The sequence below is a fragment of the Bactrocera dorsalis genome, chromosome 3 (genome assembly GCF_023373825.1).
Source record: "Bactrocera dorsalis isolate Fly_Bdor chromosome 3, ASM2337382v1, whole genome shotgun sequence".
Taxonomy (NCBI): Eukaryota; Metazoa; Arthropoda; class Insecta; order Diptera; family Tephritidae; genus Bactrocera; species Bactrocera dorsalis.
This window is the reverse complement of record NC_064305.1, coordinates 58692752-58720038: the sequence shown is the minus strand read 5'-3', so window position 1 is coordinate 58720038 and position 27287 is coordinate 58692752. Positions and strand designations below refer to the sequence as shown.

Below are 27287 nucleotides of genomic sequence, written 5' to 3'. Positions count from 1 at the left end.
CATGCCTGTATATGTGCTATTTGCGCTTTGTTTCCTACTGTTAGATCCAATAAATATTATTTTTTTTAATATAAGCTATAATTTATATTTTTACAAGATATTATTTTCATATAAATGTACATACAAATGTATACATTACATGCAATATAAAACAACAAATATTTCTGCAAAATCAACAGCATACAATATTTAAACGGATTTAACATTCTTGAATTCACTTATTTCCACTGTTAAATTCTCTGCTGCTAACTTTAGCCAGCGAATGTTAATAGAAGGAATTTGTAAAATTCTCTGCTTTGACTGCGGCGGCTGCTGCTGTAGAACGTCGATAACAGTGGGAACGGCAAACCAAACTACTGAGAGCGTCAGAGTAATGTCGGCAGCAGAAACGTGTGCTTCGTTGGCGGCGCTTTAGTGTTCGTTCGATTGAAAATATACATAATTGCACAAAATAATAATTTATAAGCACAAATTAATTATTAATACAAAAAATAATTGCTTAGAAAGGTGCCAAGTAAAGCGAATTCAAAAGAAAGTGAGTTTATTTTATAAAATGTGTATTTTCGTTGGCTAAAAAGCAGCGTGTAAGGTGCGTGTCTGTGTGGTTGTCTGCAGCCCAGCAACCACCCTAGCCGAGTTAGCACGTGAACGCGCGGCGAAAATGTGCAAAACATAACATACGGAAGAGGAACAAGGCAGAATAAAAAGTGTATTAATAAAAAAAATTAAATAAATTGTAAATTTATGGTGACTATCCCTCGATAGCAATGAAAGTTGCAGCAGTTGCTGGGCGGCAATAGTCTGAGATGCAAACACTTCTCTGAAGGTCATTGGTGGTTTAATGCATTGTTGCTTGGTTAGTGACTGGTGTGTGTGTTGGCTTGTGGCTTGTTTGGTTGTTCAGCGCTAAATCTTGCTACGAAAATCAATTTTTCTACAACAAAAATACACGGGATAACCACAAGTTCAAAACGATTTCAATATCATAAGCTAGTCGGAACATGAAGCACCTCTCAAGCGCAGTGATACACATTCATATACACATACACGAGCTTCGTATACATAAACAGTAATGTGGAAAAATTTAGTAGTGTTCATAAGCAAAATTTTATGTTAAAAATTAAAGAGTAGTCAAATTGATAAGATTTTTAAATCATTGTTCTTAAGCAATCTCCCACGGGAGTAGGAGATACGCTTTATTTTTTCTTCAATGTGTAACGATTTTGAAAGACAGGTGTATCTACTGGCTAAAATTTTGAAAATTTTGTTTATAAATAGCATTATATTAAAAAAAAAAAAACAATTTTCACCGCATCGAAATCGAAGAGTAAAAATTTAAGTGACATCATTTATTTCCCTCACTTAGATTCAATAAGCTTGTTCGCTTCCCAATTATGATGGTAAACAACAAAGAAAATTGACTCACTCTCTCTCGAACTTTTTATTACCTAAGAGTTCTAAAATTTATTTCCATTCGCTGATTAATTAAGTGACCATAATCAATATTGTTGCTATATTTTTGCTCCATATTGTGTCTGTGCCTGTCATTCTTGTATGCATACATACATACATATGTATATGTGAATATGCATATGCTATGATACCAACATTTTTATTCGCTAGCCTATGCTCGCTCTGCGAACTAAAAATAAATAGAAGCAGCGGCAGAGATAATAAAATGTTCCTAATATTTATGCACATACTTTGTATACGTGTATATATGTATATATATTTCAAATGTAAAAGGAATAAACATTTATGTTTGTATATACATATGCCGCGGGAAAAGCACGAGAACCTGTAGAAAAATTCGCTTTGCCGGCGGGCTTATTGCTTGAGTAGTTAAAACAATATCATTACAAGACCAAGAAAAAACGTTAACTTCTGTTGCACCGCAGATATTCTACCCCTCAGAAATATAAAAGTTCCAATACAAGAACTTGCTTTTGATTCATATCAAAGATATGAATGAATTGTCCATTAAAGAACTTGTTTCAGTCAGTTTATATGTATAGACACTATACTTGTATGTTATAGTGGTTCGTTATCGGTGGTTCCAAAGCAACGAGGACTTGTTCGTATATAAAATATGTATGGTATACGAGCACGTAATTTCAACTCGTAAATCGACTTATATCTGTATATGGTATATTTGCTATGGCCATTTCCTTCTAACTGAAACTGAGCACAGAAAACTATCAACGTAACCTTGATTTTTGACCTGCTTTGACGTGGTTTTCTTGGCTTCAGGTCACCTTTGTCTACGACATACGGTCAATTGATCGTCTGTTTCCAGGTCGTGCGCATAGATCCAATAGATCCATAGATCGTGCTTTCACTTTTCTTAGGATCTTTCAAAATGGTTTTCCCTTATCTTTTCGATATTCCAACGATACCATTGAGATCAGTGACTGTTAATCGACGATTACCAAGCACTAATTCCTTTATTTTATTGACGTGTTTATCATCAGTTGATGTTGATGGCCGTCCTGGACGTGGTTCGTCGCTAAAGCATTCTCGACTCACTTTGAATAATTTGTACCAATGAAAAACACTTGCTAGCGGCTTGTTCTAATATTCTGAACGTTTTGGCATCAGAAATGTGATTCTGCACACAAAAGTTCAAGGAGCTTCTTTGTTGAATAATTTCACTCATCGTCAAAATATCCGAATTGTCTGTACATACATATGTACTTCACGCGTCTACTAAACACTAATTATTATTTCGATGTGACATTTGCATAGATGTCACTCAAAATTATACCAAACTAAAAAAAAAAAATGGCTAGGTTGTGTTGTCTGGATGGAAGAGAATACTCCAGCTTTTAAAGTTTTTGAAGAATTCCACTCTGTTGGAGAAATCAGGTGGAGGAGGACCTGGCTTCGCTTGGAATCTCCAATTTGCGTCACCTTGCGAAAAGAAGAAACGAATGGTGCGTTGTGTTACCCGCGTAAGCGCTGTTTATGTCGGTAAAGAAGAAGATAGAACTATATACGATTCGTAACATTATGAATCACTTTAAGCTGAAGCAGAAATCGTAGCGTTAGTATTATATGTATGTATATTGGCGAAACATCGTTGGAGTACTTGATTTTAGGTCAATTAAGACTGAAGTCTCATGGCAGTTAGTTGTAATAAGAAATAATTTCATTATGAGTTTCTATGCCGCTAATATTTTCTTACGCAAACTTAACTTGTGATATCAACATTTTGATAAGCACTTTTTTATTTCGTATCAGAACTTACTATATGTAAGTTTCCTTCAGAAAATATGCCGCTCATAGAAACTCCTCCATACTTCGTTATAATTGTTTTTCTATAGAAATAATTGATAGACATTTAAACCCAATTAAAAATGTTTATTTGCATATAGATTAAGGGTTCTTAACTCTGAACAATTTTTTGTTATCTTAACTGAAAACGGAAAGCTTGCAAAAATGACAAACGATATACCATACATACCATAGATACTACATATGAACATATGTATGTACTTCTATTTCATCCATACATACTTATGTGTGTATGCATGAAAATACAAAGATAATGAATATTATTTTCAAGTTTGGAAAATGAACGAAGAGCTGGTTTGTCTGCTTTTAGTCACAGCGAATCGCGCGAAATCGCTGGAAACTGCAACCAGCACATGAGCGGTTGCAAAATCCCAGACTAATGTTGAATCATCTCTCGGTATTCATGACTTATGAGAATTATTATAGCCGCCTTAACAAATCTGTAACAAGCTGAAGATGTTTTGTAGATATGCGACGTTTCTTTCGGTCAATACTTACTAAGGAGTTTTGGACAAAAAACGTGCAGCGATTTTAGCTGTACAAATGGAATTACCTAACCTAACCTATCCTAATATCGGTAGTCTGCTTGAGACGATTGTCTCATGTCTCTAATTGCCACAATCTTCATTTAGTGACTCTGTTAGTCAGGAGTCTCTTTTTGGTATTCTAGCAAGCACAGTAAAGTAGTATACTTTTACTAATTACTATTGTGACAATTAGAGACATGAGACAATCGTCTCACGCAGAATACTGATATAAAGCTAGACTGATATTGCAAATTAATGGTATAGGATCTCTATGAGATTAGGTACCTCATTTACTTACCAAACTCTTTAGAAGTACATAAGTAAACTAAACAAAGCCGGGTCCATTGGAAACACAGAAACTACGAAACCGATTTTCATAATATTTTTTTTTTATTTTTCTACTAAATATGGGTATTTCATCCAAAATCCAATATATAAAACTTGTACATTTATTTTGCTATAAACTTCGAGAATATCAAAGATTCTGCCCGGTGCCATTTTAAGTGTCACTTCTTTAAATATTTATGTTTTCTAGATACTTATGTACGTATCTTTATCTGATATTTTTCATCAGACAGTTTATTTAATGTCAAGTTTGTTTATAAACAACACTTCTATTTTTACATACCTACAAGTGTCTACAAATTCTCTGCTCACATTGCTATACACAATTAAATCACAAACGTTCAATTCTGAACAAAAGAACCCATTTTTTATATGTATACTCAGGCGTTATTGTAGCTCTTATTGAAATAAGCATAAACATACCTTCCGTTTCCATTCATGAATGTACCCTGCAGAGAAAACGAGAACTTTATACTTAAGTTGATGGTATATGTAATAATTATATGAGGTGTTCAGACATTTTTGATTGTTAACTGTTCTGAGACCACCCAAGGATCAGTTACCGACACATAGAATTTACTAATAAATTTCGTGGATTAGTAAGCTATGACAAGTATATTGATTTTTATCCTACAGAAAAGGGTATATTCTTCTGAAAATTGAGTTAAAAATTTTCTCCATACAGAAACTTATATATTTCGCCATAACTCATGCAAATAATATGTTGTCTTTTTTACGGGCAGCTAATTTGTAATTTTAGTAGAACTAAAAGAACACTGAAAATTTGTACCATAAAATTTTATACTCTCAAAGTTCCAAGTGAGGTGAGGTTAGCCTGGTAGGCCAATGAAACACGCATAGATCAGTTTTGGTCTTTTGTGATACCAGTTACCAGGTCCATGAAGAGTAGTCAACCTTTAGGATGTCTGCGCTTGGCGCGAATTTCAACAGAGTCTCTAACCTCAATATCAATAGTTCTTCCTGTGTATCCTATCGTGGGGACCCCAGATGCTTACAGCGTAGTCTTGCCAATGCAGGACAAGTGAACAAGAGATGATCCATTGTTTCCGTAGTGCGCTGCTATAAACATTTCTTGCAGTCTTCTCGATCTGTCAGCCGCATTCTGCGGGCGTTTGCCGTCACCAGACAGTGATCAGTTAGTATTCTGATCATTTTCTACGGTCTCTTTTACTCTCTGTACTTCTACCGTTTTGCACATGCACATACTAATACTCAACACGTTTTCGGGTGTTAGACATACACCGTTCGTGGAATATCGTCCATTATCTCATTGCCCTCGTTGTCTTTGTGACCTGACACCCAGAAGTAGTGAAGTTCTGCAGTTCTTGTCCTGCTTCCCAAGACAATTCTGGCCGATGTGCGATACAACGTGACTACATTGATTGCTGCTTCGCTGTTTACGCAGATGTTGACTATGGAATTGCCCACAGGTGCAATAGAGACCATATCCGCAATAGCAAAGACCTCAGCTTGAAATATACTTCAGTGGGGCGGCAACTTAAAAGGCTGCTTTTTGTCCAACTTTGAACATTAGATTCCCGCATCAACTCTGTCCTCCATTTTTCGAGCCCTCCGTATAACTGTTTAGAGCATTTCGCTCAGCTAACTTCTTTGAACTTTCTTTCACAGTTGACAAGTGGAATCATGTAATTTATATTTTTCAGGGAAGAGGTCTTTAGGTGGTAGGTTTAGTACAAGTTTATGACCCAACATTGGAGTTGTTCTTAAAGCTCCCGTTATGCACAGCGCAGTGAGCCTTTGAACCCTTTCTCTTGGCTTCCGGTAGGCGGATTTCCTGCTCTGGTTGCAGTGGAGATGTGAGATGTGGATACAGCTAATAGGATCGTTGTGCCTGCCGGTGGTAGCAGCTTCGTCTCTCACCGACACTTGGACTGATATCCCAGTCCGCTTCATTCCGTTGTTGACTCCCATATTGAGTTTTGTGATTCGGGGGTCTCTACTCCTAACGTTTTTAACCTACTGCAAGGTATCTCATTAGCAATGGCCGTGGTATTACCCATTACCTATCCCCGAGGATACATACAAAGCTGTCCATCATTAGGGGATGATTGGGAAAATACGTCAGCCTTCGCTAGGTGTCGCCTGACTGCAATATAATGACTCTGCTAGACCAGAGCCAACTTGAAGCGACACCCATTGCGAAGTCGACACACGCGCGGAGGATACAGCTAAGAGGAATTTTTACCGTAAAAGTTTCAAGTTAAACTGAAGCAAAGCTGTACCAATATATATTCGAGGTACCCTTTTTCTTTGTCAGGTGCATGAAAATTTAAGAATTTTTTGTATTCGAAACAAATTAAAAAATGCGATCTTGATATACTTAAACAAAAATGTATAGCAAGTACCAACGTTTTTTTTTTTTTAAGAAAACAGATTCAGTCGTTCACAAAAAAGTTTAAAAGAATAACGAAAAATCTCTCGTAATTTATTAGATAATATTACTCTGAGTAATAGTTCGATCGATTAGACCCCACAGTGTATTAAATTGTGAAATGTTCTTTTTTCACTATGCTACCATAAAAAAATCGTGATATTTTATCCTCGACTGTGCTGACATCTCTTTTTTCATTCATGACTGTTCTAAAATAAAAACAGACATTTTTTATTTGCCCACAGTCTTTGATATTCCTGCAGGGGTTTGTAAATATTTACGCCACTTGATACGTTGCATGTTGCGTGTGGTTACTGGCACCTCTGTCTGCCCATTACCTTGCATTATACCATTTGAATTTGCACTTTATGAGTTGCAAAAGTGGGCTCGGCATGCATTTCCACAATTTTCACACATCAACATTAACTATATATGTACATGTATACTTACAGTTATTCATATGTATGTATGTGAGTGCATCGTTAGCTGCTTTGTTGGAAAATTCGCAGAAAAACTCTTTAGTTGTGCTTTTTTCCATAATAATGCAGCAAAGCTTTGTGTGTTGTTGTTGTTGTTTGGTGTTTTTGTTACTTGTGTGCATAATGCGAAAAATTAAGCATTCAGTGAAACGAAACGCAACAAAAAAGTCTGCAATAAGTGGAAAAATGCACAATTTCTATTTGTTTGCAGACGACGGCGTAATGAGTGGGCGTGTAGTGTCGGTGACATAAGTATCTTTTTATGTATGTATATATGTATAATACGTATGTATAAATGGTGAATGTACATATGTATGTACGTTCACGAGTGAATGAATGCAAATGTGCGATTTCCTTGCGCAATAGCGCCACTTAATGTAAGCCGGCTTTGGGTACTTAAAGCAATAAAAGTTGTATTAAGTTACCTCAGAAGGTGTTAAGATGCTTATTTAAGGCTTGCTAAATTGTATTAAACTCATTTGTTGTTATTGTTAAGTGCGAAATTACGATTTTTCTTGAATTAATACAAATAATTAGCTTATAAATGATTATTTTAACAAAAAGTATAGAAAGAAAGTTAGACCTCGGCCACGTTGTACGAGTCTTTGTCACGTGTTTAGTGTGTAAACACTATATTGAACATACATATGCACATTAGGGTGGGTAAAAAAGCGGTTTTTTTTGCGCTTCGTACTCTGGAAAATTGCTGGATACACATCTAAGAGAGACTCTCCTAGTATGAAATCTTAATTGTAACGGGAAGAACCTCCGACGAGCGGTTTTCCATTTATTCTTATTATCAGATAGAAATATACATATCTTGCTTCCTCCTTCTTTTTTATCGACGTAGACACCCCTTATGCGGTTATAGCTGAACTTACAAAAGTAGGCCACTCGTTTTTCCTTTTCGCTGTTTGGCGCCAATTAGAGATTCCAAGCGAAGCGAGGTCCCACTCCACCTGGTCTTTCGAACGGAGTGGAGATCTTCCTCTTCCTCTGCTTCTCCCGGCGTTTACTGCGTCGATTACTATCAGAGCTGAAGTGTTTTCATCCATTCGGATGACAGGACCTAGCCAGCGAAGTCGTTATTTCCTAATTCGCAAAGCTATATCAGAACCTTTATCTCGAAAATTCGTAACTCCGACTCATCAGATGTTGTCATCGTTCATGCCTCTGTATCATATAGCAATAGGGGGATGATGAGTGACATGTAGAATTTGGTCTTTGTTCGTCGAGAGAGGACTTTACTTCTCAATTATCTACTCAGTCCGAAGTAGCATCTGTTGGCAAGAGTTATTCTGCGTTGGATTTCCAGGCTAACATTGTGGGTGGTGTTTACACTGGTTCCAAGATAGACGAAATTATCTACGACTTCGAAGTTACGTGGGAGCTAAGTTGCGAGTGCGACGACTGTCTGTTTGATACCATATCCATTTTCCTTGCTTCTTTGTTCAACCTGGAGAAAGCAGAACTAACGGCGCGGTTGTTATGGCCAACAGCGATATGTCTTTGGAGAACGCCAGCAGTTGTACACTCTTGTAGAAGATTATACCATTCAGCTTTGTAGCTCGATTTATTTTCTCCAGCAGTATATTGAAGAAGTCGCGATAGGGCGCCCCTTGTCTGAAACCTTGTTTGGTATCGAACGACACGGAGAGATCTTTCCCGATGGTGACGGAGTTTTTGGTACAGCTCAATGTCAGTTTACGTAACTTTGAAATCGACGAATAGGTGATAACTGTAAAAGCCGTATTAGGACTCTGACTCGTGAGGCGTCCTGCTAAAATCCAGTAATAGATCGTCATGCCCTGAAATCAGCAACGATTGATAAAATGACACTTGTCTGAAGACAGCCATGAGATTTTTTTGCAAGGCGAGTGTAAAGTGTTTGATCTTTAGTCTTTTTCTCTGGATAGTTTTGAGAAAGTAATTCCAGGTTGAACACCAACAATATTCTCTGAACTAGTTTCTTTTAAACATTTTTCACAAATCTTAGACTCCACTATGTATACATTACATTATAATGCAAATCAGGTATAGGAAACTTTTTTATTTGAACAGATATCTTCATGAAATTTGAGGAGTACTGGTTGCATCTAAGCTAACATTTTTTCTTATTACTTTTTTGTTTTTAATTGTTGTAAACATGATTAGATTGTTCGAGAATACACTTACTATTATCTTTATGTGGATTATCGTTTATCATATGTCGTCGGCTCTAACGAGTGCATAGCTTTTGTTAGTTACTGAGAACATTGAATGGCGCGAAGTAGACAGCGACGCAAGGATTAGCAGCTATATGGATGGCACCAAACTAGATAATCGAGTGGAAGTTGGTGTCTTTTCAGCAAAAGTAGATACAGAAATCGCCTTCCCTTTACTAGACCACAGCAGTGTCTTCCAAACGGAGAGCACAGCAATCAAAGGATTGTTGTTCTGACAATTAGCGTTCTCACAATAAGGAATATATTTATATATAAATAGCCAAGTCGCGTTGAAATCACAGAAGTCTCCTAGGGTTTCGTCAAAGTTAGTGAAAGAATGCCTCGATCTCTTAGTGGATCTAATAACATATTTTTCGATAAACCTGCAATGGGTTCTAGAGCATAGTGATACCCTTTGGTAACTGTAAAGCAGATGAACTAGCCAGAACAGACAACACTCTAGAATTAGACTCCGAAAAATAAAGTGTTTACATGCCTCTGACCACTTATAGATTTATAGCCGAGTCTCGGTGGTGACAATCCCTAACTTGCGCAATAAGCAAACGGCCGAACATGCCGACTGTTAAAATTCAAAAAGAATAACATAAGAACTCAGGTAGGGGTGCTAACAAGTCACTGTCTGATTGGTAGACATGACAGCATACTAAGTGCACCGTGCAATGAGTATTGTAGAAGCTGTCAGGAAGTAAAAGATGAGAAGACGGTAAATCATCTTCTATGCAAATGCAAGTCTCTGTACAGAAAAAGAATTGCAACTATCGCTCGGTTTCTGGATGACGTTTCAGTGATTGCAAAATTAGTACTACATGTGCTGATGAACTTCAGCAGAAGCATGTGGTGGTTCAGGGAGGAACTAATAGAGTTAGGAAATATTGGTCCTGGTGGTATCACAATGGGCCTCCTAAAGGGTTAGGTGCGTCGTCAGACAGCCCCATTCCCTACTACCCACCCACCTACCCACCAGGCACATTTCTGCTGGAAATTCAAGAAAGTGTTAACTTATCGACCAACTTTTATCAAAGCGATATTTCATTTCGGGATTAAAAAAAAAAACAACAAAAAATATAAAATAATTATTAAATTTATTTAATTATCCGATGAGTTCTTTAAATTACTTATTTTCCATACCTTATTTCATTTCAGATATTTTAACACCACCTGATTGCGAACATTCGAAGAGCACTCCCTCACAGTTAGGTAATGACGAGTAGTACGGGTCCGAGGATTGTTGTCATAGGCGCAGGCGTCTCTGGCATTTCCTGTGCTGTACGACTGCTCGACTATGGCTTTCAAAATGTACTACTACTGGAGGCCGAGCCTCGGATTGGTGGGCGTGTGCATACTATACCGTTCGGCGAGAATGTCATAGACTTGGGCGCACAGTGGTGTCACGGTGAAAAAGACAATATTATCTTTGAGCTGGCCAACAAACATAATTTGCTCGAATCGACGGGCGACGTCTATGAAAATTACCAGTGTATACGCTCAAATCGAGAGGTTGTGCCTGAAAGTGTGAGTCAACGGCTGAAGGATATCGTCAACGACAGTTTAGTGACGCGTCAAATGGAGCTGCGTAACTGCAACGGTTCACTGGGTAGCTATTTAACAAATAAATTCTACGAGGCTTTGCGTAGGCCCGAAAATTCCGATATCGATATGGCGATAGCTAAAGAGTTCTTTGAAAATTATCAAAAATTCGAGAACTCAGTGGAGGCCTCGGACTCGTTAGATGAGGTGTCCGGACGTGGCTATTTGGAATATTGGGAATGTGAGGGTGATATACTACTCAACTGGAAAGATAAGGGATTCATTGAATTCTTGCGTTTGATAACAAAAGCGCGTGAGCTGGACAATGAATTGGGTGTACTGGAGAAGCGTGTGTTGTTAGGCAAACGTGTGACACAAATTCACTGGCGTCGCAATGATTACGGTGTGGATGTGAAGTGTGACGATGGTGAGGAAATCATTGCTGATCACGTGATACTCACTGCTTCGTTGGGTGTACTCAAGGAACAACAAATAACACTTTTCGAACCGAAATTGCCGGTGGAGAAGCAACGTGCCATCGATGGACTGGCTTTCGGCACCGTCAATAAGATCTTTGTGGAATTTCCCGAAAAGTTTTGGCCTGACGACTGGACTGGTTTTACGATGTTGTGGCGCGAGGAAGACATCAACGAAATACGTGGCACTTCACGCGCTTGGCTAGAGGATGTGTTCGGTTTTTACTGTGTTAGCTATCAGCCAAAAATTTTAAGCGGTTGGATTATTGGCGCCAACGGACGTCACATGGAGACATTACCCGAAGATGAAGTGCTTGACGGTTGCATGTATCTCTTCCGCAAGTTCTTGCAATGGGATATACCCAACCCATGTAGCTTTAGAACGTCAGCCTGGTATACGAATGCTAACTTCCGTGGCTCTTACTCATTTCGTTCCATGAACACCGAAGAGATCGGCACCAGCGCACGCGAATTGGCGCAACCGCTTACAGTCGTCACGAGTCCGCCACTAAGTAACGGCGGTGAGTCGAATGCAAATCCACTCTATCCACAAACACGTTGTGATAAACCGATCGTGCAGTTCGCCGGCGAAGCGACCAGTGATCACTACTACTCCACCGTGCATGGCGCTGTGGAGGCAGGTTGGCGCGAGGCGAAGCGCTTGGCGGACTTCTACGGCATGCCACGACATGGCAGAAAGGAACCGAGAGCACAGTTATAACAGTTTTAGGACTTTGGATGCTAGCAGTGACACGTGTTGAATAATTTTGTCTCACGTTAGCCACTGTTGCAGGCATTCAGAGTCCCGAATATGCATATTGAAAGACATAAATCGACAAATTTCCATTACTATCCTCAAGTAAATATACAGAGAATTGTATTCTATTAAAGACACTACCTGCTTAACTTCCAGTCAACTAAGAAAACTAAAATAAATCAGTCACTAATTATTTAACTATAACTATTTTTAACTGTAAAATCGGCGCTAGTCCGCGCTCAATTTCCGAAGTTAAAATCTCTTTATTTCTTTGTAAAAAATAGTAGTGGTAGCGGTGATGCAACGCTCGGTAAACTATAAAATCACTCATAGAATTGTTTAAGATTGCTTTGTGAAGCATTGTGCTTACGCTTAGCATACCCTCAGGCGTTCTTGTTGTGATTTCTGGGCGTCGCGTATTCATTGCCTTTTCATCGATTTTATTATTTTTCATTTCGTATTCGGTTATTAAAATTCATAATAATGGTTGCTATGCAATTTACAAGTTTATAAACAAAAAAATATAAATATTTAAAAAAATAATAATAATAAAAAATAATATAAAATAAAAAAATCTTTTAAAAAATAAAATAAAAAATCTAACAGTCAACAATTTTGCTATATTCACAAAAGTATAATAATACTTATATATATTTATTTACGTACGTACAAAATCCAAACTCAAACAATGGTTGATATTCTTATATATTAATAAAGAATCACTTAATAAATTTTAATGAAACAATATTGAGCTTGATTGTTAAACAATCCATATTAATTTTAACTACTGAGAATTGTAACGTTTGCAAAATACTGTAACTTTTTAATGCATAACAATATTATATTGTACAAACCTTAATGAGCAAACTTAGAATAAGTGAAATTAGCTCCTGTGTATATTATACTGGAGAATTATCGCGCGGAATTAAATTCCAACAACAAGTTCTACAGTTTTAGCCTACATTTTATGAAACTAATAAAACACAAACATTTGCTGAAAATTTAATGCCAACATTGTTTTCAAATTTCCAATGGAGCCACAAAACTCAACAAGAAAAAACCTTAAATTCGGCTGTACTGAAGCTACAATATCTCAGCACCACCAAATATTTCGTAGAAGAACTTTGATTGGCCAGTTTGTAAGGCAGATATTTGCTGTAGTGGTCTCATCTTAACAATTGCTCCGAAGATTTCTCTATTGCCTCAGACAATATTTCATGTTCACGCAATTTCTTGAAGATATTTCGTTAAATCAAAAAGCTTTTCATACAAACACTTGACTCCAATCGTTCAATATGTATTATTCTTCTTCTTTACTGACGTAGACATTGCTTACGCAGTTATAGCCGAGTTAATAACATCGCGCCCGTCGTTTCTTCTTTTCGTCATGTGCCGATAATAGGAAAAAATTTATATCACAGTGGTCTAACATCGGCGTTTCCGTCAAGCAGCTCCTTCGGCAGAAAAAGGTGTGTGCAAAATTTCAGAGCGATATCTCAAAAACTTGCGGACCAGTTCGCATACTGTCAGACTGACGGAAAGTTAGACTTACATGTCTAAATCGACTCAGCTCGCAACCAGCAGCGGATCCAGAGAAAATTTTTAGGAGGGTAACTACAGGGTTTGTCCGGAAAGTAATAGGACTGAGTCGATTTAAAAAAATGTATGGAACCAATCGTAATAATTCTTTAAAAACTTTCAAAATAGGTTTCTTCTGTGTCGAATCAGCGCTGAGAGTGCGATTTTCAAGTATTGAAGGCGTCACGAAAGGCATTCTCCGGAATAGCCTTGAGAGCCAAGATGCATGCTGCTTGGTTCCCCTCTGTCGTCTCAAAATACTTGCATTTCATCGGTCTTTTCAGGCAAGGAAACAAAAACAAGTTCAGGGGGCCACATCTGAGCTGTAGGGCGGCTGTGGAAGCATTGGGATGCCGGCCTTTGTTAGGAAGCTGTTCACAAGAAAGGCGGTGTGAGCCGGGCGTTGTCGTGCTGCAATTTCCAATCGGCTGCGATGTCTTGTCGGACTCGATTGACTCTTCGTTTGAGTCTCTTGAGGACTTACACATAAAACCTGGCGTTGACGGTTTATCCAGGCGGAACGAATGGACATGGTGGACGATGCTTTTGCGCACATGAGTCACATTGTCAGTATTTGTCGAAATCGCAGGTCTCCCAGCACGGTCTTGTGCTACCGACACCAGACACACCACTTCGTGCAAAGCAATGTCATAGCTTATGTTGAGGAGTGCTAAACCATTTAATTTTTTTTGGAGCATCGTTGTTCTGAGCCAAGTTTGATTTGGAGCAAAAAATAAGGATCGTTCAGCGCTTGCATTTGTTGCTGCCAAAGTGTAAAGTATGTGAAGAAGAGTATGAGTCGTCGGATTTACATATATCCTTATCGCAAGTGCTGATACCGCGTTTTTAAATCTTGCATGATCATGTTAATGGGTGGAATATATGCAAAGTCTGCTTTGAGATGAGTAATTGTTTCGATTACTCTGACGACAACATTTTCTGGGTTTTTTCACTTTCAGACATCTGTGAAGCATTTGAAAAAAATTAACTAAAGTGATGATCAGCATGTAATCTTTGTGTGTTCAGTGTGGCAACCACTGTTGTTATGACGTTTGATTCTTTCGAAAGGTCGATTGATTCGTTCTGCAGAATCACACAAAGTGGCTGCGTCAATGACAAAACATTAGTGAGACAGAACCCACCTTGTCTCACAAAGCTAAACAATTGTTTTGCCGAAGAATTGAGCTAAAACAGTGTTATGTTTCGGTCTTGAAATTTGGAAACGGAACGAAAAAACTCAATGCTGTTGTTCAATTTATGGAGAAAACATGGTGTAATCTCAGCGTTTGTAGTTTCTTTTTGTATTTTCCACATGCATCGTGTGCTACCACACCTTTAGACTTTATTCTGTGAGGATATGTAAAGTCTAAGTTTATGCGGACAATATCACTTTGATTAAGGTCTTGGAACACGCATGTCATTGGCCAGTTACTAGTCGAAATGCTCGAACGAGTAATCTAAAATTGAGTTCAACGGATGGACCAACTGATATGTCGCCACGACCAACATTTGAAAGAGATAATCTTCAAAAAATAAATTTCAAAGAATGTTCTTTCGAATGGTATTAAACATTTCCCATTAAATTTAAAAATTCTGTGGTTTTTCTTTAAATATGAGGGAACCTCGAAGTGAATCATCTTTTATTTGCTAAATTTGGTGAGTATATCTTGAAAAATTATACAAGTACAAGGGCATGAATTTAATCAATCGTTGTATGGCAGCTGTTGGTTACAGTGGTTCGGTAGAGGTTATCGCGGTTCCAAGAAGATTAGCTTCTTGAGAGGATAAGGCTGAGCGTACAATTTCAGATCAATTTATCAAAACCTGAGAGACTAGTTCAAGTACAGCGTTTGCCAATAACTATGACGTGACTGGACAGCTTGTGGCGACCATGTTTGTTTACGGATTTGTGTCTCATCTTCTCAGTGTATAAAATAAGGCTTTCCATTTTATCGAGTCACGTTTCACTTTGGTAGAACGATTGGAAATTGTTCCAGATTATTACGTAAATTCACGTTCTCAAAAAATTCACAAATTCACGTTCATCGAAAAGTCATCTCAGATAAGGCCCAATTCTGGCTTAATGGCTTCGCCAGCAAACAAAATTGTCCCTATTATGGTGAGTCAAATCCTCGTGTGGTTACGGAGGGTATGTTAAACCAAAGAATTACGCCAATCACGCACGCTAAAGATAATTTATAAGAAATGAATTTAAAAGTCAGCAAAATAGTGGTAGGGTGATTGGGATTCTTTGCGAAAGGACAAAGCACACTGGTGCGGGACAGACCAGGGTTATTTTTAAAAGCTTTGAATTCTGTGTATTTGTTTTCTCGATATTAATTAAAAAGAAAATTGTTGATAATCTTAGATATTCGATCGGTTTCGGTAGGAAAGGCCTTAAGCTTTTCTAATAGATTTTTTGAATTTAGAGTATTCCACTTTTTGCATGCTCGAATATACTTGAAATTTACATGACATTCTACATTTTAAGATTTGTTTTGATTCCTGGAAATGTTTTCAATATGTTCTTAGACAAATTTATAAATTTGTAAATGAAAAATTCTATTTTGTGTTTTATTTTAATTTGGCTTTGCATTTGAAATGTGTTTATTACCGGCACAGAAGAGTGGTTCCAGTTTAAATGAGAGTTTAACGTCCGTCAGTAGTGAGTCCTTCGTGCATACAACTAGTTTTAAGCAAGGATCACAGAATACAGCAGGGGAACCCAAGTTTCTTATTGTCGGCGCCGGTGCGGCCGGTATCGCCTGTGCGGTGTCATTGTTGAAAAAGGGTTTCAAGTGTGTGACCATAATTGAGGCGGAGAATCGGATCGGTGGACGGATTTATACAAAACAATTTAGTCACAATATTGTAGAAATGGGTGCACATTGGTGCCATGGTGAAAAGGGTAATATTGTCTTCCAAATGGTTGATGGTAAAAATATGCTGCGTTCCTCAAGTTATATCTACACGAACTTCGATTGCATACGGTCTGATGGCGAGGTCGTGCCGAGTGATGTGGTGCAACAATTGAAAACAATATTGGCACAAATATTTTCCAAACGTGACGAGGAATTACCAACATTTGAAGGTACACTCGGTGAATACCTTTTCAGGAATTTCTTCAAAATATTACACCGTGATGAATATAAGAACATCGATGAAGTAATCGCAAAAGAGTTTTTCGAGAATTTCGCAAAAATTGAACGATCGGAAACATCCGCGGGGCTTGATGAAATGTCTGGTCGGGGTTTTCAAAGTTATAAAACCTGCGACGGCGATTACTTATTGCATTTTGAAGAAGGTTTTCTGCACTTTCTACGCATACTAATGGGTGCAGATGAGCTTGGAAATGATTTGGGCATACTCGAAGACAAAATTCTATTCGGTATACGCGTGAAAGAGATCATATGGAAACGGCATGACTTCAAAGTCGAGGTGACATGTGAGAACACAAGTGCCATCTTCCTCGTCGATCATGTTATAGTGACGGTTTCATTGGGTGTACTCAAAAGCAGAGTAAATCAAATGTTCACTCCTGAATTGCCAATATCGAAGCTAAATGCCATCGAAGGACTTGGTTACGGTAGCATTATGAAAATATATCTCGAATTTCCTGCACCATTTTGGAGTACTCAATGGACCGGCTTGGCAATGCTTTGGCGTGAAGAAGACGCTGCGGAGATACGTGGCAGCCAACGTGCATGGTTGGAAGATATTTACGGCTTCTACAGAGTACCCAAGCAGCCATGCACACTGGTCGGTTGGTTGGTCGGCTCGAATATACCACTCGTTGAAACAATGTCAGATTTTGATGTGATTGACGGTTGTTTATACTTGCTGAGACGTTTTCTACCCCAATGGAAAATAAATAATGTTGTAGATTTGGCTAGAAGTACTTGGGATACCAACATAAACTTCAATGGCTCATTTTCTTTTCGTTCACTCAAAACGGAAGAGTTGTCCACATCGCCGGCAGAGTTGGCACAACCAATAACTATGCTGGGGCCGGCCCCAACCTATCGTGTGGTCAATCCTCTTAAAGGCGCTTTAGCCGTTAAGCCGGTAGTACAGTTCGCTGGCGAAGCTACACACGATTGCTATTTCGGTACAGTGCATGGTGCAGTAGAAACCGGTATACGAGAGGCCAAACGTCTAGAAGGTTACTATGCGGTAGATATATAGCTAAATCCATGTAATATTTACAATAAAACAATTTAAGAGTATACTGCAAAATTAAAATGGTACAGGTACATGGTTTTATTGTCTGCAAAGTAGGTTCTTTATATTGCTCTGAAATGAAATGAATCAGAAATGAAATGTGTCTGTCAAAAGTGAAAGCCTTGAGGAACATGAACAGCTATCAATACCAATAATTATTGAGGTCCGATTATATAGATCCGATATTCCAAATTTGATAGTTTTTGTTCGGTTAATACTCGTATGCAGAGATACGTAAAGTCCATATACAGGTCCGTTATTAGACAGTTCCTGTGTCGTTTTAGCACTGCCAAGTACTTCTCACCTAGTCTTATGGATGGAAACACTCCACAAAAGTGTGAAAGTATTGAACGCAATACCCTCCGGGGGAAACAGAGAAAGAGGAACACCTCCACATCTTTGAAGTGATCAGGTGGAGAAGAACCAGGCCTCACTTAGAATATCCAATTAGCGCCAAGTAGTGAAAAGAAGAAACGACTGTCGGTGTCTATGCCATTCTCCCGAGAAAAAAACACAGTATCGGTTTCATTAAAAAATTATATTTATTTAATAAGGAACACATATTAGTTAATCACATGCAGCCTTCTTCTGTTACTCCCTTATCACTTGGGGCTTGAAATCAAGTTCGGAGGCTCGTTTAAAAGATTCAGCATACAACGGTAGACGCTGTGTCATTGGGAAGTTCCAGAAGTCTTTCACCTGTCTGCACAAATTCAAATCTAGCTCGGTCACAAGTAGGCCATCCCGATGCCGTGATAAGCCCGGTGTTCGTGCACCATTCGGTGCCGCTACATAAGATGAACCGTAAAAGGGGCCGAAAACTTTATGCGCTTTCTTGCCATCGCCGGATGTATATTCATTGGGAAACTCCTCGCTACCCACACGATTTATTGCGACTGTGAAATAACTATTGGCGATAGCTGCATTGCGCGCTTCAATACCCCAGAGTGGTTCGCTCAGTGCACCCACGGTGGCCGAAGGATTAAATACAATTTCGGCACCGTTCAAACCGAACATCATCCAATTTTGTGGATGATGGCGACCATAGCAGATATTTATTGCAATCTTGCCAAAGTCTGTCTCGAATACTGGATGACCGGTGTTACCTTCCATATAGTAAGTGGATTCGTTGAAGTCACCAACACGTGGAATGTGATTTTTACGATGTTTGCCGAGGTAACGTCCACGATTGGATATCACGACCGTTGTATTCCAGATGGTGTCGCCATGCGCCGTATCACGCTCGAGCACTGACGACAGAATGACCATATTATAGGCTTTGGCGAGCTCTTGCAGCATTTTTGTTGTCGGACCGCTCTCAGCCTCTTCGGCAAACTCGCACCAGGGAAACTTTTCACGTGTGCAAAAGGCAAACGGCATTGCTGGGTATGGAGAAAAATAATGGTTCAGTCTAATGTTCATATAGATATGTAAACGTTTTTCTTTCAAACTTACTCCACGCCTCCTGCATGCATACAATATTAACTTCTGCCGCCGCAGCAGCCTTGATAATAATCCGTATTTTATTCCAGATGGCTTCGCGTTGTTTGTCCACAGGATCGGTGGTGGGCAGTACAATAGAGTTCTGTATAGCGCCAACACGCACGATGCGGGGCTTTCGTATGTGCTCTTTCTGTGCTGAAATGCGATAGCCCTGGATCTCAAAGTCATTGTCAGCAGCTAAGGTGGTCGCAGACGCTGGCAGTTCCAAAATATCACTGTCACAGAACAAAGAAATAAAAGTAAAAAGTTAAAATGATCATTGTTTTTGGGTTCACAGGGCAAGCGGAAAGCTATGGAATTCGGAATATAAAAATAAGTCTAAGAGTATTTAATCACAATTAACTTAGATTTACGTTTAATATCTTCAAGTGACTCTAGACAGTTTCCCGGAAGCGGTCGTTTTGAGTTTGCTGAATAGCCAAAAGTCACACACTAAATCAGACAAATACGGTGGGTGCGGCACTATACGGGTTGAAAATTTTGCGAAAAACTCATGAAGGATCAAAGCAGTGGGCGACGGTGCATAAAAGTGGTTCCAAAACTAAGAGTTGTCGGCCAATAATTTTGGTCTCTTTTAAGTAGAAATCCGAATGACTGCCTCTCTGTTCGTTCGTCCGTCCATGCAAGTTGTAACTTGAGTAAAAATAGAGATACCTCGACGTCGTAGCTGAACGTAATCGGACCACTGCCACGCGCACCAAACGAACACATAAAGTGCCATAACTAAGCACTAAATTAAGATACAAAGCTCTAATTTATGCAGTGGAAAAAAGTGGGCGTGATCTCGCCCTTTAACAAGTTTAATGTATATATCTCCCAAGCCACTTAAGCAACAACAAATCTTATGTGAATTTCTACCGGCAGTGTGAAAAAGCACCGCTCACTCTACGAAATAACGTTACTGTTAAAAACTACTAAAAGCACGATAAATCCATAACTAAATACGCCAGAGACATTAAATTTTACCACCGAGATGGTATGAGAGAGCTTTATGAGAGCTGGTGTGAAAATTGGGCGATGGATGTAGCACCGCCCACTTTTTTGTGAAATCCCATATCTCGGGATCCGACCAAACGATTCCTACAAAATTTAGTACGTGTTATTCTTCTTACATTTTTGTGTTGTCTACAACCACGCCTACTTCCCACATAGCACAATTTCCAATTCCACTTGATTCGTTCAGTTTCCAGTGCACAAATCAAGAAGCAGTTAATATAACGGGATAAAACTTTGCACGACTAATGTCAACTGTTCAAGCCCCTAGTTACCGAATATTTAGACTCTGGTACCTAGAGTTGACTATTGATCGCAAATGTCGGTCAATGCGTGATATATATAAAATTAAGGGATAAACCTTCTCTTACAATGTCTGTATGTCAAAAACGGGTTGAATCGGACCAATACTTCTTAAGTATATGGGGGCTAAATATACTTAAAATAAAGATTTTTAAACTTCCGCATAACACTCAAGTAGTATTCCCGGTGACATTTTGGTCGGCCGGAAGAATCTCGGAGTGCACCACACCACGATAATGGAAGAAAACTTTCAACATAACCTTGATTTCGGACGTGTTTTTTTGACTTCGGTTCACCTATTTTAATGTAAAACGTGCTTGGATGGTCATTAACCCTCTATCCGGCAATGCTACCAAAAGGTATAGTTAAGCACAATTGCAATAGCGCAACAGCCAGAAAAGTTTTTACCGTTATCTTTGTAAATTTCCGTTGTAAAATGTCACAGCTGCATAAAACAAGCATTTGCATGCTCTTTGGTTATGAGTTCAGGCGCCAGTGATCAGTCAATGTCAAAAGTTGGTGTGAAGATCAGCAAAAAATTATTTTAATGCAAAGCGCATTTTCAGAAAATGTAAAAAAATAATAATTGTGCTACAATTGTTCTTAAAAAAATATCACGGTATAGATACAATATTTTGGTTTACTAGTATAAAGTTTTTTGTGAAAAAATTTGTGCAGACAAGCTTCTAGCAAGCTAACGGGTGATTTTTTTGAGGTTAGGATTTTCATGCATTAGTATTTGACAGATCACGTGGGATTTCAGACATGGTGTCAAAGAGAAAGATGCTCAGTATGCTTTGACATTTCATCATGAATAGACTTACTAACGAGCAACGCTTGCAAATCATTGAATTTTATTACCAAAATCAGTGTTCGGTTCGAAATGCTTTTTTATCGACAAATTTTGTTCAGCGATGAGGCTCATTTCTGGTTGAATGGCTACGTAAATAAGCAAAATTGCCGCATTTGGGGTGAAGAGCAACCAGAAGCCGTTCAAGAACTGCCCATGCATCCCGAAAAATGCACTGTTTGGTGTGGTTTGTACGCTGGTGGAATCATTGGACCGTATTTTTTCAAAGATGCTGTTGGACGCAACGTTACGGTGAATGGCGATCGCTATCGTTCGATGCTAACAAACTTTTTGTTGCCAAAAATGGAAGAACTGAACTTGGTTGACATGTGGTTTCAACAAGATGGCGCTACATGCCACACAGCTCGCGATTCTATGGCCATTTTGAGGGAAAACTTCGGACAACAATTCATCTCAAGAAATGGACCCGTAAGTTGGCCACCAAGATCATGCGATTTAACGCCTTTAGACTATTTTTTGTGGGGCTACGTCAAGTCTAAAGTCTACAGAAATAAGCCAGCAACTATTCCAGCTTTGGAAGACAACATTTCCGAAGAAATTCGGGCTATTCCGGCCGAAATGCTCGAAAAAGTTGCCCAAAATTGGACTTTCCGAATGGACCACCTAAGACGCAGCCGCGGTCAACATTTAAATGAAATTATCTTCAAAAAGTAAATGTCATGAACCAATCTAACGTTTCAAATAAAGAACCGATGAGATTTTGCAAATTTTATGCGTTTTTTTTTTTAAAAAAAGTTATCAAGCTCTTAAAAAATCACCCTTTAAAAGTTCACTACTCCTAAAGGTACACTTGCCGGCGCCCGCTCAAAAAAATTATTTCGTTGTAAGTAAGTAAATTCTATTCGTAATTATTTTAACATGTTTAAAAGTAAATAGTAATTTATAAAATTATGTTCTGTAGTTGAAAGCAAAACATGTAACTATTATAACATATTTTATACATTATAATTTTTTTTTTAATAATTTGTATTGTGTTTCGTAGTCGTAAGCATGTCAAATAATCGGAAGCGTTACAATTTGTCGCTTATGAGCGAAGAAGCTATCCAACAATTAATGAATTCTGTTGTTGATGATGATGATTCAGAAGATGATAGAAGCGTGAATGAAGAAGACTTTGACAGCGATGATAGCGCTCAAGAAGTTAACATGCAATTAGCAAATGAAGATTTTGAAGAAATCGATCATTATATTGAGCATTTATATAATGCAAGTGCAATAGATCTTTTGTCATCGGCAATTAATATAAGTGTAGATGAACCCAATGAGTCTACTCCACCTTCTTCCGAGCAACCAAGTACCAGCAGTAACGCAATGAATAAAACAACAAAACAGCCACCAAGGAGGAAAAGAGCTCGATCACCGTTACCACAAATTGAAGAAGGTGAAGTTTCTATTCCATCTAACTCTGGTGGATTTTTTGGTTCTGTGAAGCATTGTACACCACAATCTTCACAGTTCAAAAATATAGTTTGGAAAAAAAAAACTTGCAGCTACATCGGAAAGAAATTGTATTCAATGGTGAACAGAAATTACCACAAGCTTTTAATGAATTGGATACTCCTTTTAAATGCTTTACATATTTTTTTACAAATAAATTGCTGGACGATATTGTCAGCCAAACAAATCTGTACGCTCATCAGCAAAATATAAACTCTGATTTCAATTTGACCAGACAAGATTTGAAAATTTACATTGGTATAATATTATATATGTCTGTGTTTCGCTATCCAAATATTGAAAGTTATTGGTCGAAACACTCACTTGAATGTGTTAGAGTTGCGATGCCATCAAAACGATTTTATGAAATCAAGAAATACCTGCACTTCAATGACAGTTCGTGTATGAAGAAAAAGGGTGAGGAAGGGTACGATCAGCTCTACAAAGTTCGTCCACTCATAGATACATTAAATGAACGCTTTAATTCTGTACCCAAATCACCAAGGCTATGTATTGACGAGCAAATGTGTCCCACAAAGATGATAACAAACTTACGTCAATATATGCCAGATAAACCTCACAAATATGGTGTTAAGCTTTTTGTGTTATGTGACTCATATGGGTTTTCGTATAATTTTGAAGTCTACAGAGGTGCTGGTGATAATGATGTTGTAGCAGATGCACCTGACTTGGGAGCAACCGGGAACGTTGTCGTCCGCTTAACACAAACCGTGCCCAACTTTAAAAATCACATAGTATACTTTGATAATTTCTATACGTCATTGCCATTGCTTGTTTATTTACGAAGCAGAGGAATTTATGCACTTGGTACGGTTCGTGCCAATAGACTTCCAAATTGTAAGCTCTCAAAGGACATCGATGTAAAAAATAAAGAACGGGGCTACGCCGAGGAATTTGTGGGTACTGCTTTTGGAGTTGACATAACGTCTGTACTGTGGAAAGACACAAAATGTGTACGACTTGTTTCCACGTATGCTGGCGTTAAGCCTTTCTGCACTTCTACTGATACCTATCAACCCCCAAAAGTGACGCGCTTTGATAGAAAGAAAAAAGAGTATGTGGATATCGATTGCCCAACCATAGTCAAAGAGTACAATCGGCATATGGGTGGCGTCGATTTAATGGATGGCCTAATAGGACGCTATCATATCCGTCTTAAAACCAAAAAATGGACGTTACGTTTATTTTATCATATGCTGGATATAGCGGTTGTCAACGCATATATCATCTACCACCGGATTCATGATGTGGATCCTACGCACAGGCATCGTATTAAGTTGCCAGATTTTCGAGTGGAAATTGCTGATGTGTTGTGTCACCTATCAAACGAAAGATATAAAAATAAAGTGGGTAGACCATCAAGCGCAAGTCCACAAATGAGAACTGGCTATCGTCGCACCTATGCACCACCAGCAGATATTCGATACGATGGGATTGGTCATATACCAGATGTTTTAGGACGAGACGGTAAACATATGTGTAAGATGCCAGGCTGCAAATCTTTAACCCAAATGTATTGCACAAAATGGCAGTTAAATTTATGTTTATCATCGTCAAAAAAATGTTTTCAGTTGTTTCACACAAAATCATAAATACTTTTGTATTATGTATATATTATATTATAACTAAATTTGAATTTTTACTGCTATGCAATATATATGTTTAATTTATCTTTTATTTTATTTAATATTGTTTATGAAATAATATAACTAAACTTTAATTTGTTTTTACTTTAAATTATTGAAATAAACATTTTTCTTTTAAATAATTTGCAATAAATTAATCCGTATTTTTTTACATGCCAACAGGCAAGTATGCCTTAAGGCAGACCTCACTTTTTCCAACCTGGAAGGTGACCTATTGAATTTTTTTTAAATCTGACTTCAGATTCTTGTTCCTTGTATAAAAATTAGTGTATGGTAATTTTTTCAGCTCAAACAAAAATTGGCCGGTTAGAGGGTTAAATGCTTTTTATGTTTAAACATTCTTGAAAGATTCAAATTATATATACTCGTAATGAAATTTAATCGAGAACTTTTATGCGAGACGATTTTCTAGAGACTAGAGCCATAGTGTTCTATATTTCGTTGAGACGTTCAAGTACCGCATAATTTAACCAACTGCTAAAAAAAATGTTTACCAATTGAACCAGAGAAATGCATAAATTGTGATCGGAGAGCTTTTACACAAATGATTCAGATTGTAGTATAGTAAAAAATGCTTCCAGAGTTTCATTAGCGCCGCTTAGAAAGTCCGTTGCCATAACGATCGGATCTATGTAAACGAAACAAAGCTGAATTCTAAATGACAAAGGTCTGGTAAGCTTGAATGATATTACTGTGCTTTAATCATACCAACTTTGTGCTTAACAATTCTCTCAAAACAAAAGGAAACGCTTGATGCGCTTGAACCGCAGTGGGAAGGATGCAGAAGAAGGTTTATACATATACTATTTCTTCTGTATCAATACACATTAATACATTTAGAAGAATATAACGCTTATTGAGAGATTATCATAGCTAGATTAATCTTAGGAAATCTCTGATATATCCTCAGCATCAAAGTATTATTAAAACTATCTTCTCTTTGGGATGATATGTATAAAGCTGCAGAAGTAAAATGAAAGAAGAAACTCTAGTGCCACCTAGAACCGGTAAAATTTATTTAACACTAGATAAGTATAACTTAGTTTTTTATACCCTGAACAGCGTATAATAAGTTTGTCACGAAGTTTGTAACACCTAGAAGGATGCGTCGGAAACCCTATAAAGTATATATATAAATGGTCAGTATGTTGAGCTGAGTCGATTTAGCCATGTCCGTCTGTCTGTCTGTCCATCCGTCCGTCCATTTGTCTGTCTGTTTGTATATATACGAACTAGTCCCTCAGTTTTTAAGTTATCGTTTTGAAATTTTGCAAACGTCATTTTCTATTGGATTGGAGTCAAGTTCGTGTTAGGAAAACTTTCACATTTGACGATGTATCTTTACAAAAGTTGGTATAGATTATTTTCTGAGGCAACAATGTATTCTCCGAAGAAATTGTTCAGATCGGTCCACTATAGCATATACCTATCATACAAACCGAACGATCGGAATCAAGGGCTTGCATGGGAAACTTTCTCATTTCACGATATATCTTCACGAAATTTGGCATGGATTACTGCTTAAGGTAATAATATAATCTCCGAAAAAATTGTAATTTTTTATACTTTTTATGCTATGAAAATGCTATTGTGAAGGGCATTATAGCTATATTTATACTTATATAGATATACATATGTACATATATAGTAATATATTTAGTAGTATATGCATGGTATGCATAACACCGCTGGGGGTTTGTCGCGTGTAATAATTGAACTATAAATACATATGTATGTACATATATATACTAATAAAATACAACATATGTATGAAATATTTTATATTGTATAAATGTACTTATACATATTACTTAAAATGTTCATATCATTAACAAATCAGACGTCTAATTTATGCATTAAAATAGAGTTGTTGTCTTTAGATAAGCCTGTGTACATAGCATACCAAGAGAATATAACTTTTATGATACCCTTCTCACTGATAAGACAAAGGTTGTATTATTTATTTAGAGACGCAGATAAATTTTTCCTAATTCACTTATTCGCGGTTATATAATTAATGTTTGCATGCACTCAGCTGCTCCAGTTCGATTTCAAAACAAAATAGTCTCTATACGCAATTAAAAATTGATATTTTTATTGTTTTGTTTTCATCGACTTACTGTTCGGGGACGCCATACAAAATACGCTTCACCTCTTTCAGCTCATTTGGCGGTATGTGTTTCTCCAGGCACTCTTCCAGGCTGTTCAAATTGAAATCAGACATCTTGTATTGCAGATTTTATTATCTTCTATTTGTTGTTGTTGATTTTATTATTTTATATTTGTTGCAGTACAAATTTTGAAGCTTAAGTGTTGTTGAGTACTTCTCTAATTTAAGCAAATTTCTTGGTGTTTGATAGTTTACGAAAATTTGCAATTTCGTCCGAGTGGATCTAACCAAATCTGCTGCTTGCTCGCGAACGAATGACAATGTTTAGAGGGCTCCCTCACTTGGGTGGTGCCAATGCAATCTTAGATTGTTTAAACTTTTTGTGACGTTCAATTGCGTGGCGCTCAATTTTTATTATTTACCCGCAGCGACAGACACATATGTATGTACACATTTATTAAGTAGGTGAATTTGTTTGGCTCTATGCTAGCTAGAGTTTACGCTCTTAATTAGTTTGTTAGTAGGTTTTGTGAGACATCGCTGTTTGTACATGTTTATTTA

General features: G+C 37.8%; 3 protein-coding genes across 3 annotated transcripts; 2 read left to right on the top strand and 1 right to left on the bottom strand.

Moving 5' to 3' along the window:
- The first annotated feature begins 351 nt into the window (after positions 1–351).
- Positions 352–13049, top strand: LOC105222356 (spermine oxidase). The gene is made up of 2 exons (XM_011199645.4): positions 352–535; positions 10427–13049. Exon 2 carries the CDS (start codon positions 10484–10486, stop codon positions 12005–12007), a length of 1524 nt encoding a protein of 507 aa, XP_011197947.2. The 5' UTR covers positions 352–535; positions 10427–10483; the 3' UTR covers positions 12008–13049.
- A 2911-nt stretch (positions 13050–15960) lies between these two features.
- Positions 15961–18166, top strand: LOC105222360 (spermine oxidase). Its single transcript, XM_011199648.4, has one exon. The coding sequence runs from the start codon at positions 16223–16225 to the stop codon at positions 17804–17806; it is 1584 nt and encodes a 527-aa protein (XP_011197950.3). The 5' UTR covers positions 15961–16222; the 3' UTR covers positions 17807–18166.
- A 195-nt stretch (positions 18167–18361) lies between these two features.
- Positions 18362–27051, bottom strand: LOC105222357 (beta-ureidopropionase). Its single transcript, XM_049451723.1, has 3 exons — positions 26737–27051; positions 19298–19560; positions 18362–19224 (listed from the first exon to the last, which is right to left on the bottom strand). Exons 1-3 carry the CDS (start codon positions 26838–26840, stop codon positions 18434–18436), a joined length of 1158 nt encoding a protein of 385 aa, XP_049307680.1. The 5' UTR covers positions 26841–27051; the 3' UTR covers positions 18362–18433.
- Between the last annotated feature and the right edge of the window lie 236 nt (positions 27052–27287).

What these genes read in the sequence shown, in the direction of transcription:
- LOC105222356 (XM_011199645.4), top strand. Translation starts at nt 10,484, where the DNA reads ATGACGAGTAGTACGGGTCCGAGGATTGTTGTCATAGGCGCAGGCGTC.
- LOC105222360 (XM_011199648.4), top strand. Translation starts at nt 16,223, where the DNA reads ATGTGTTTATTACCGGCACAGAAGAGTGGTTCCAGTTTAAATGAGAGT.
- LOC105222357 (XM_049451723.1), bottom strand. Translation starts at nt 26,840, where the DNA reads ATGTCTGATTTCAATTTGAACAGCCTGGAAGAGTGCCTGGAGAAACAC. An exon ending in TTGTATGGCGTCCCCGAACA is followed by an intron (nt 19,561 to 26,736) that starts GTAAGTCGATGA and finishes GTTCTGTGACAG; the next exon opens with TGATATTTTGGAACTGCCAG. An exon ending in ATGCATGCAGGAGGCGTGGA is followed by an intron (nt 19,225 to 19,297) that starts GTAAGTTTGAAA and finishes CTCCATACCCAG; the next exon opens with CAATGCCGTTTGCCTTTTGC.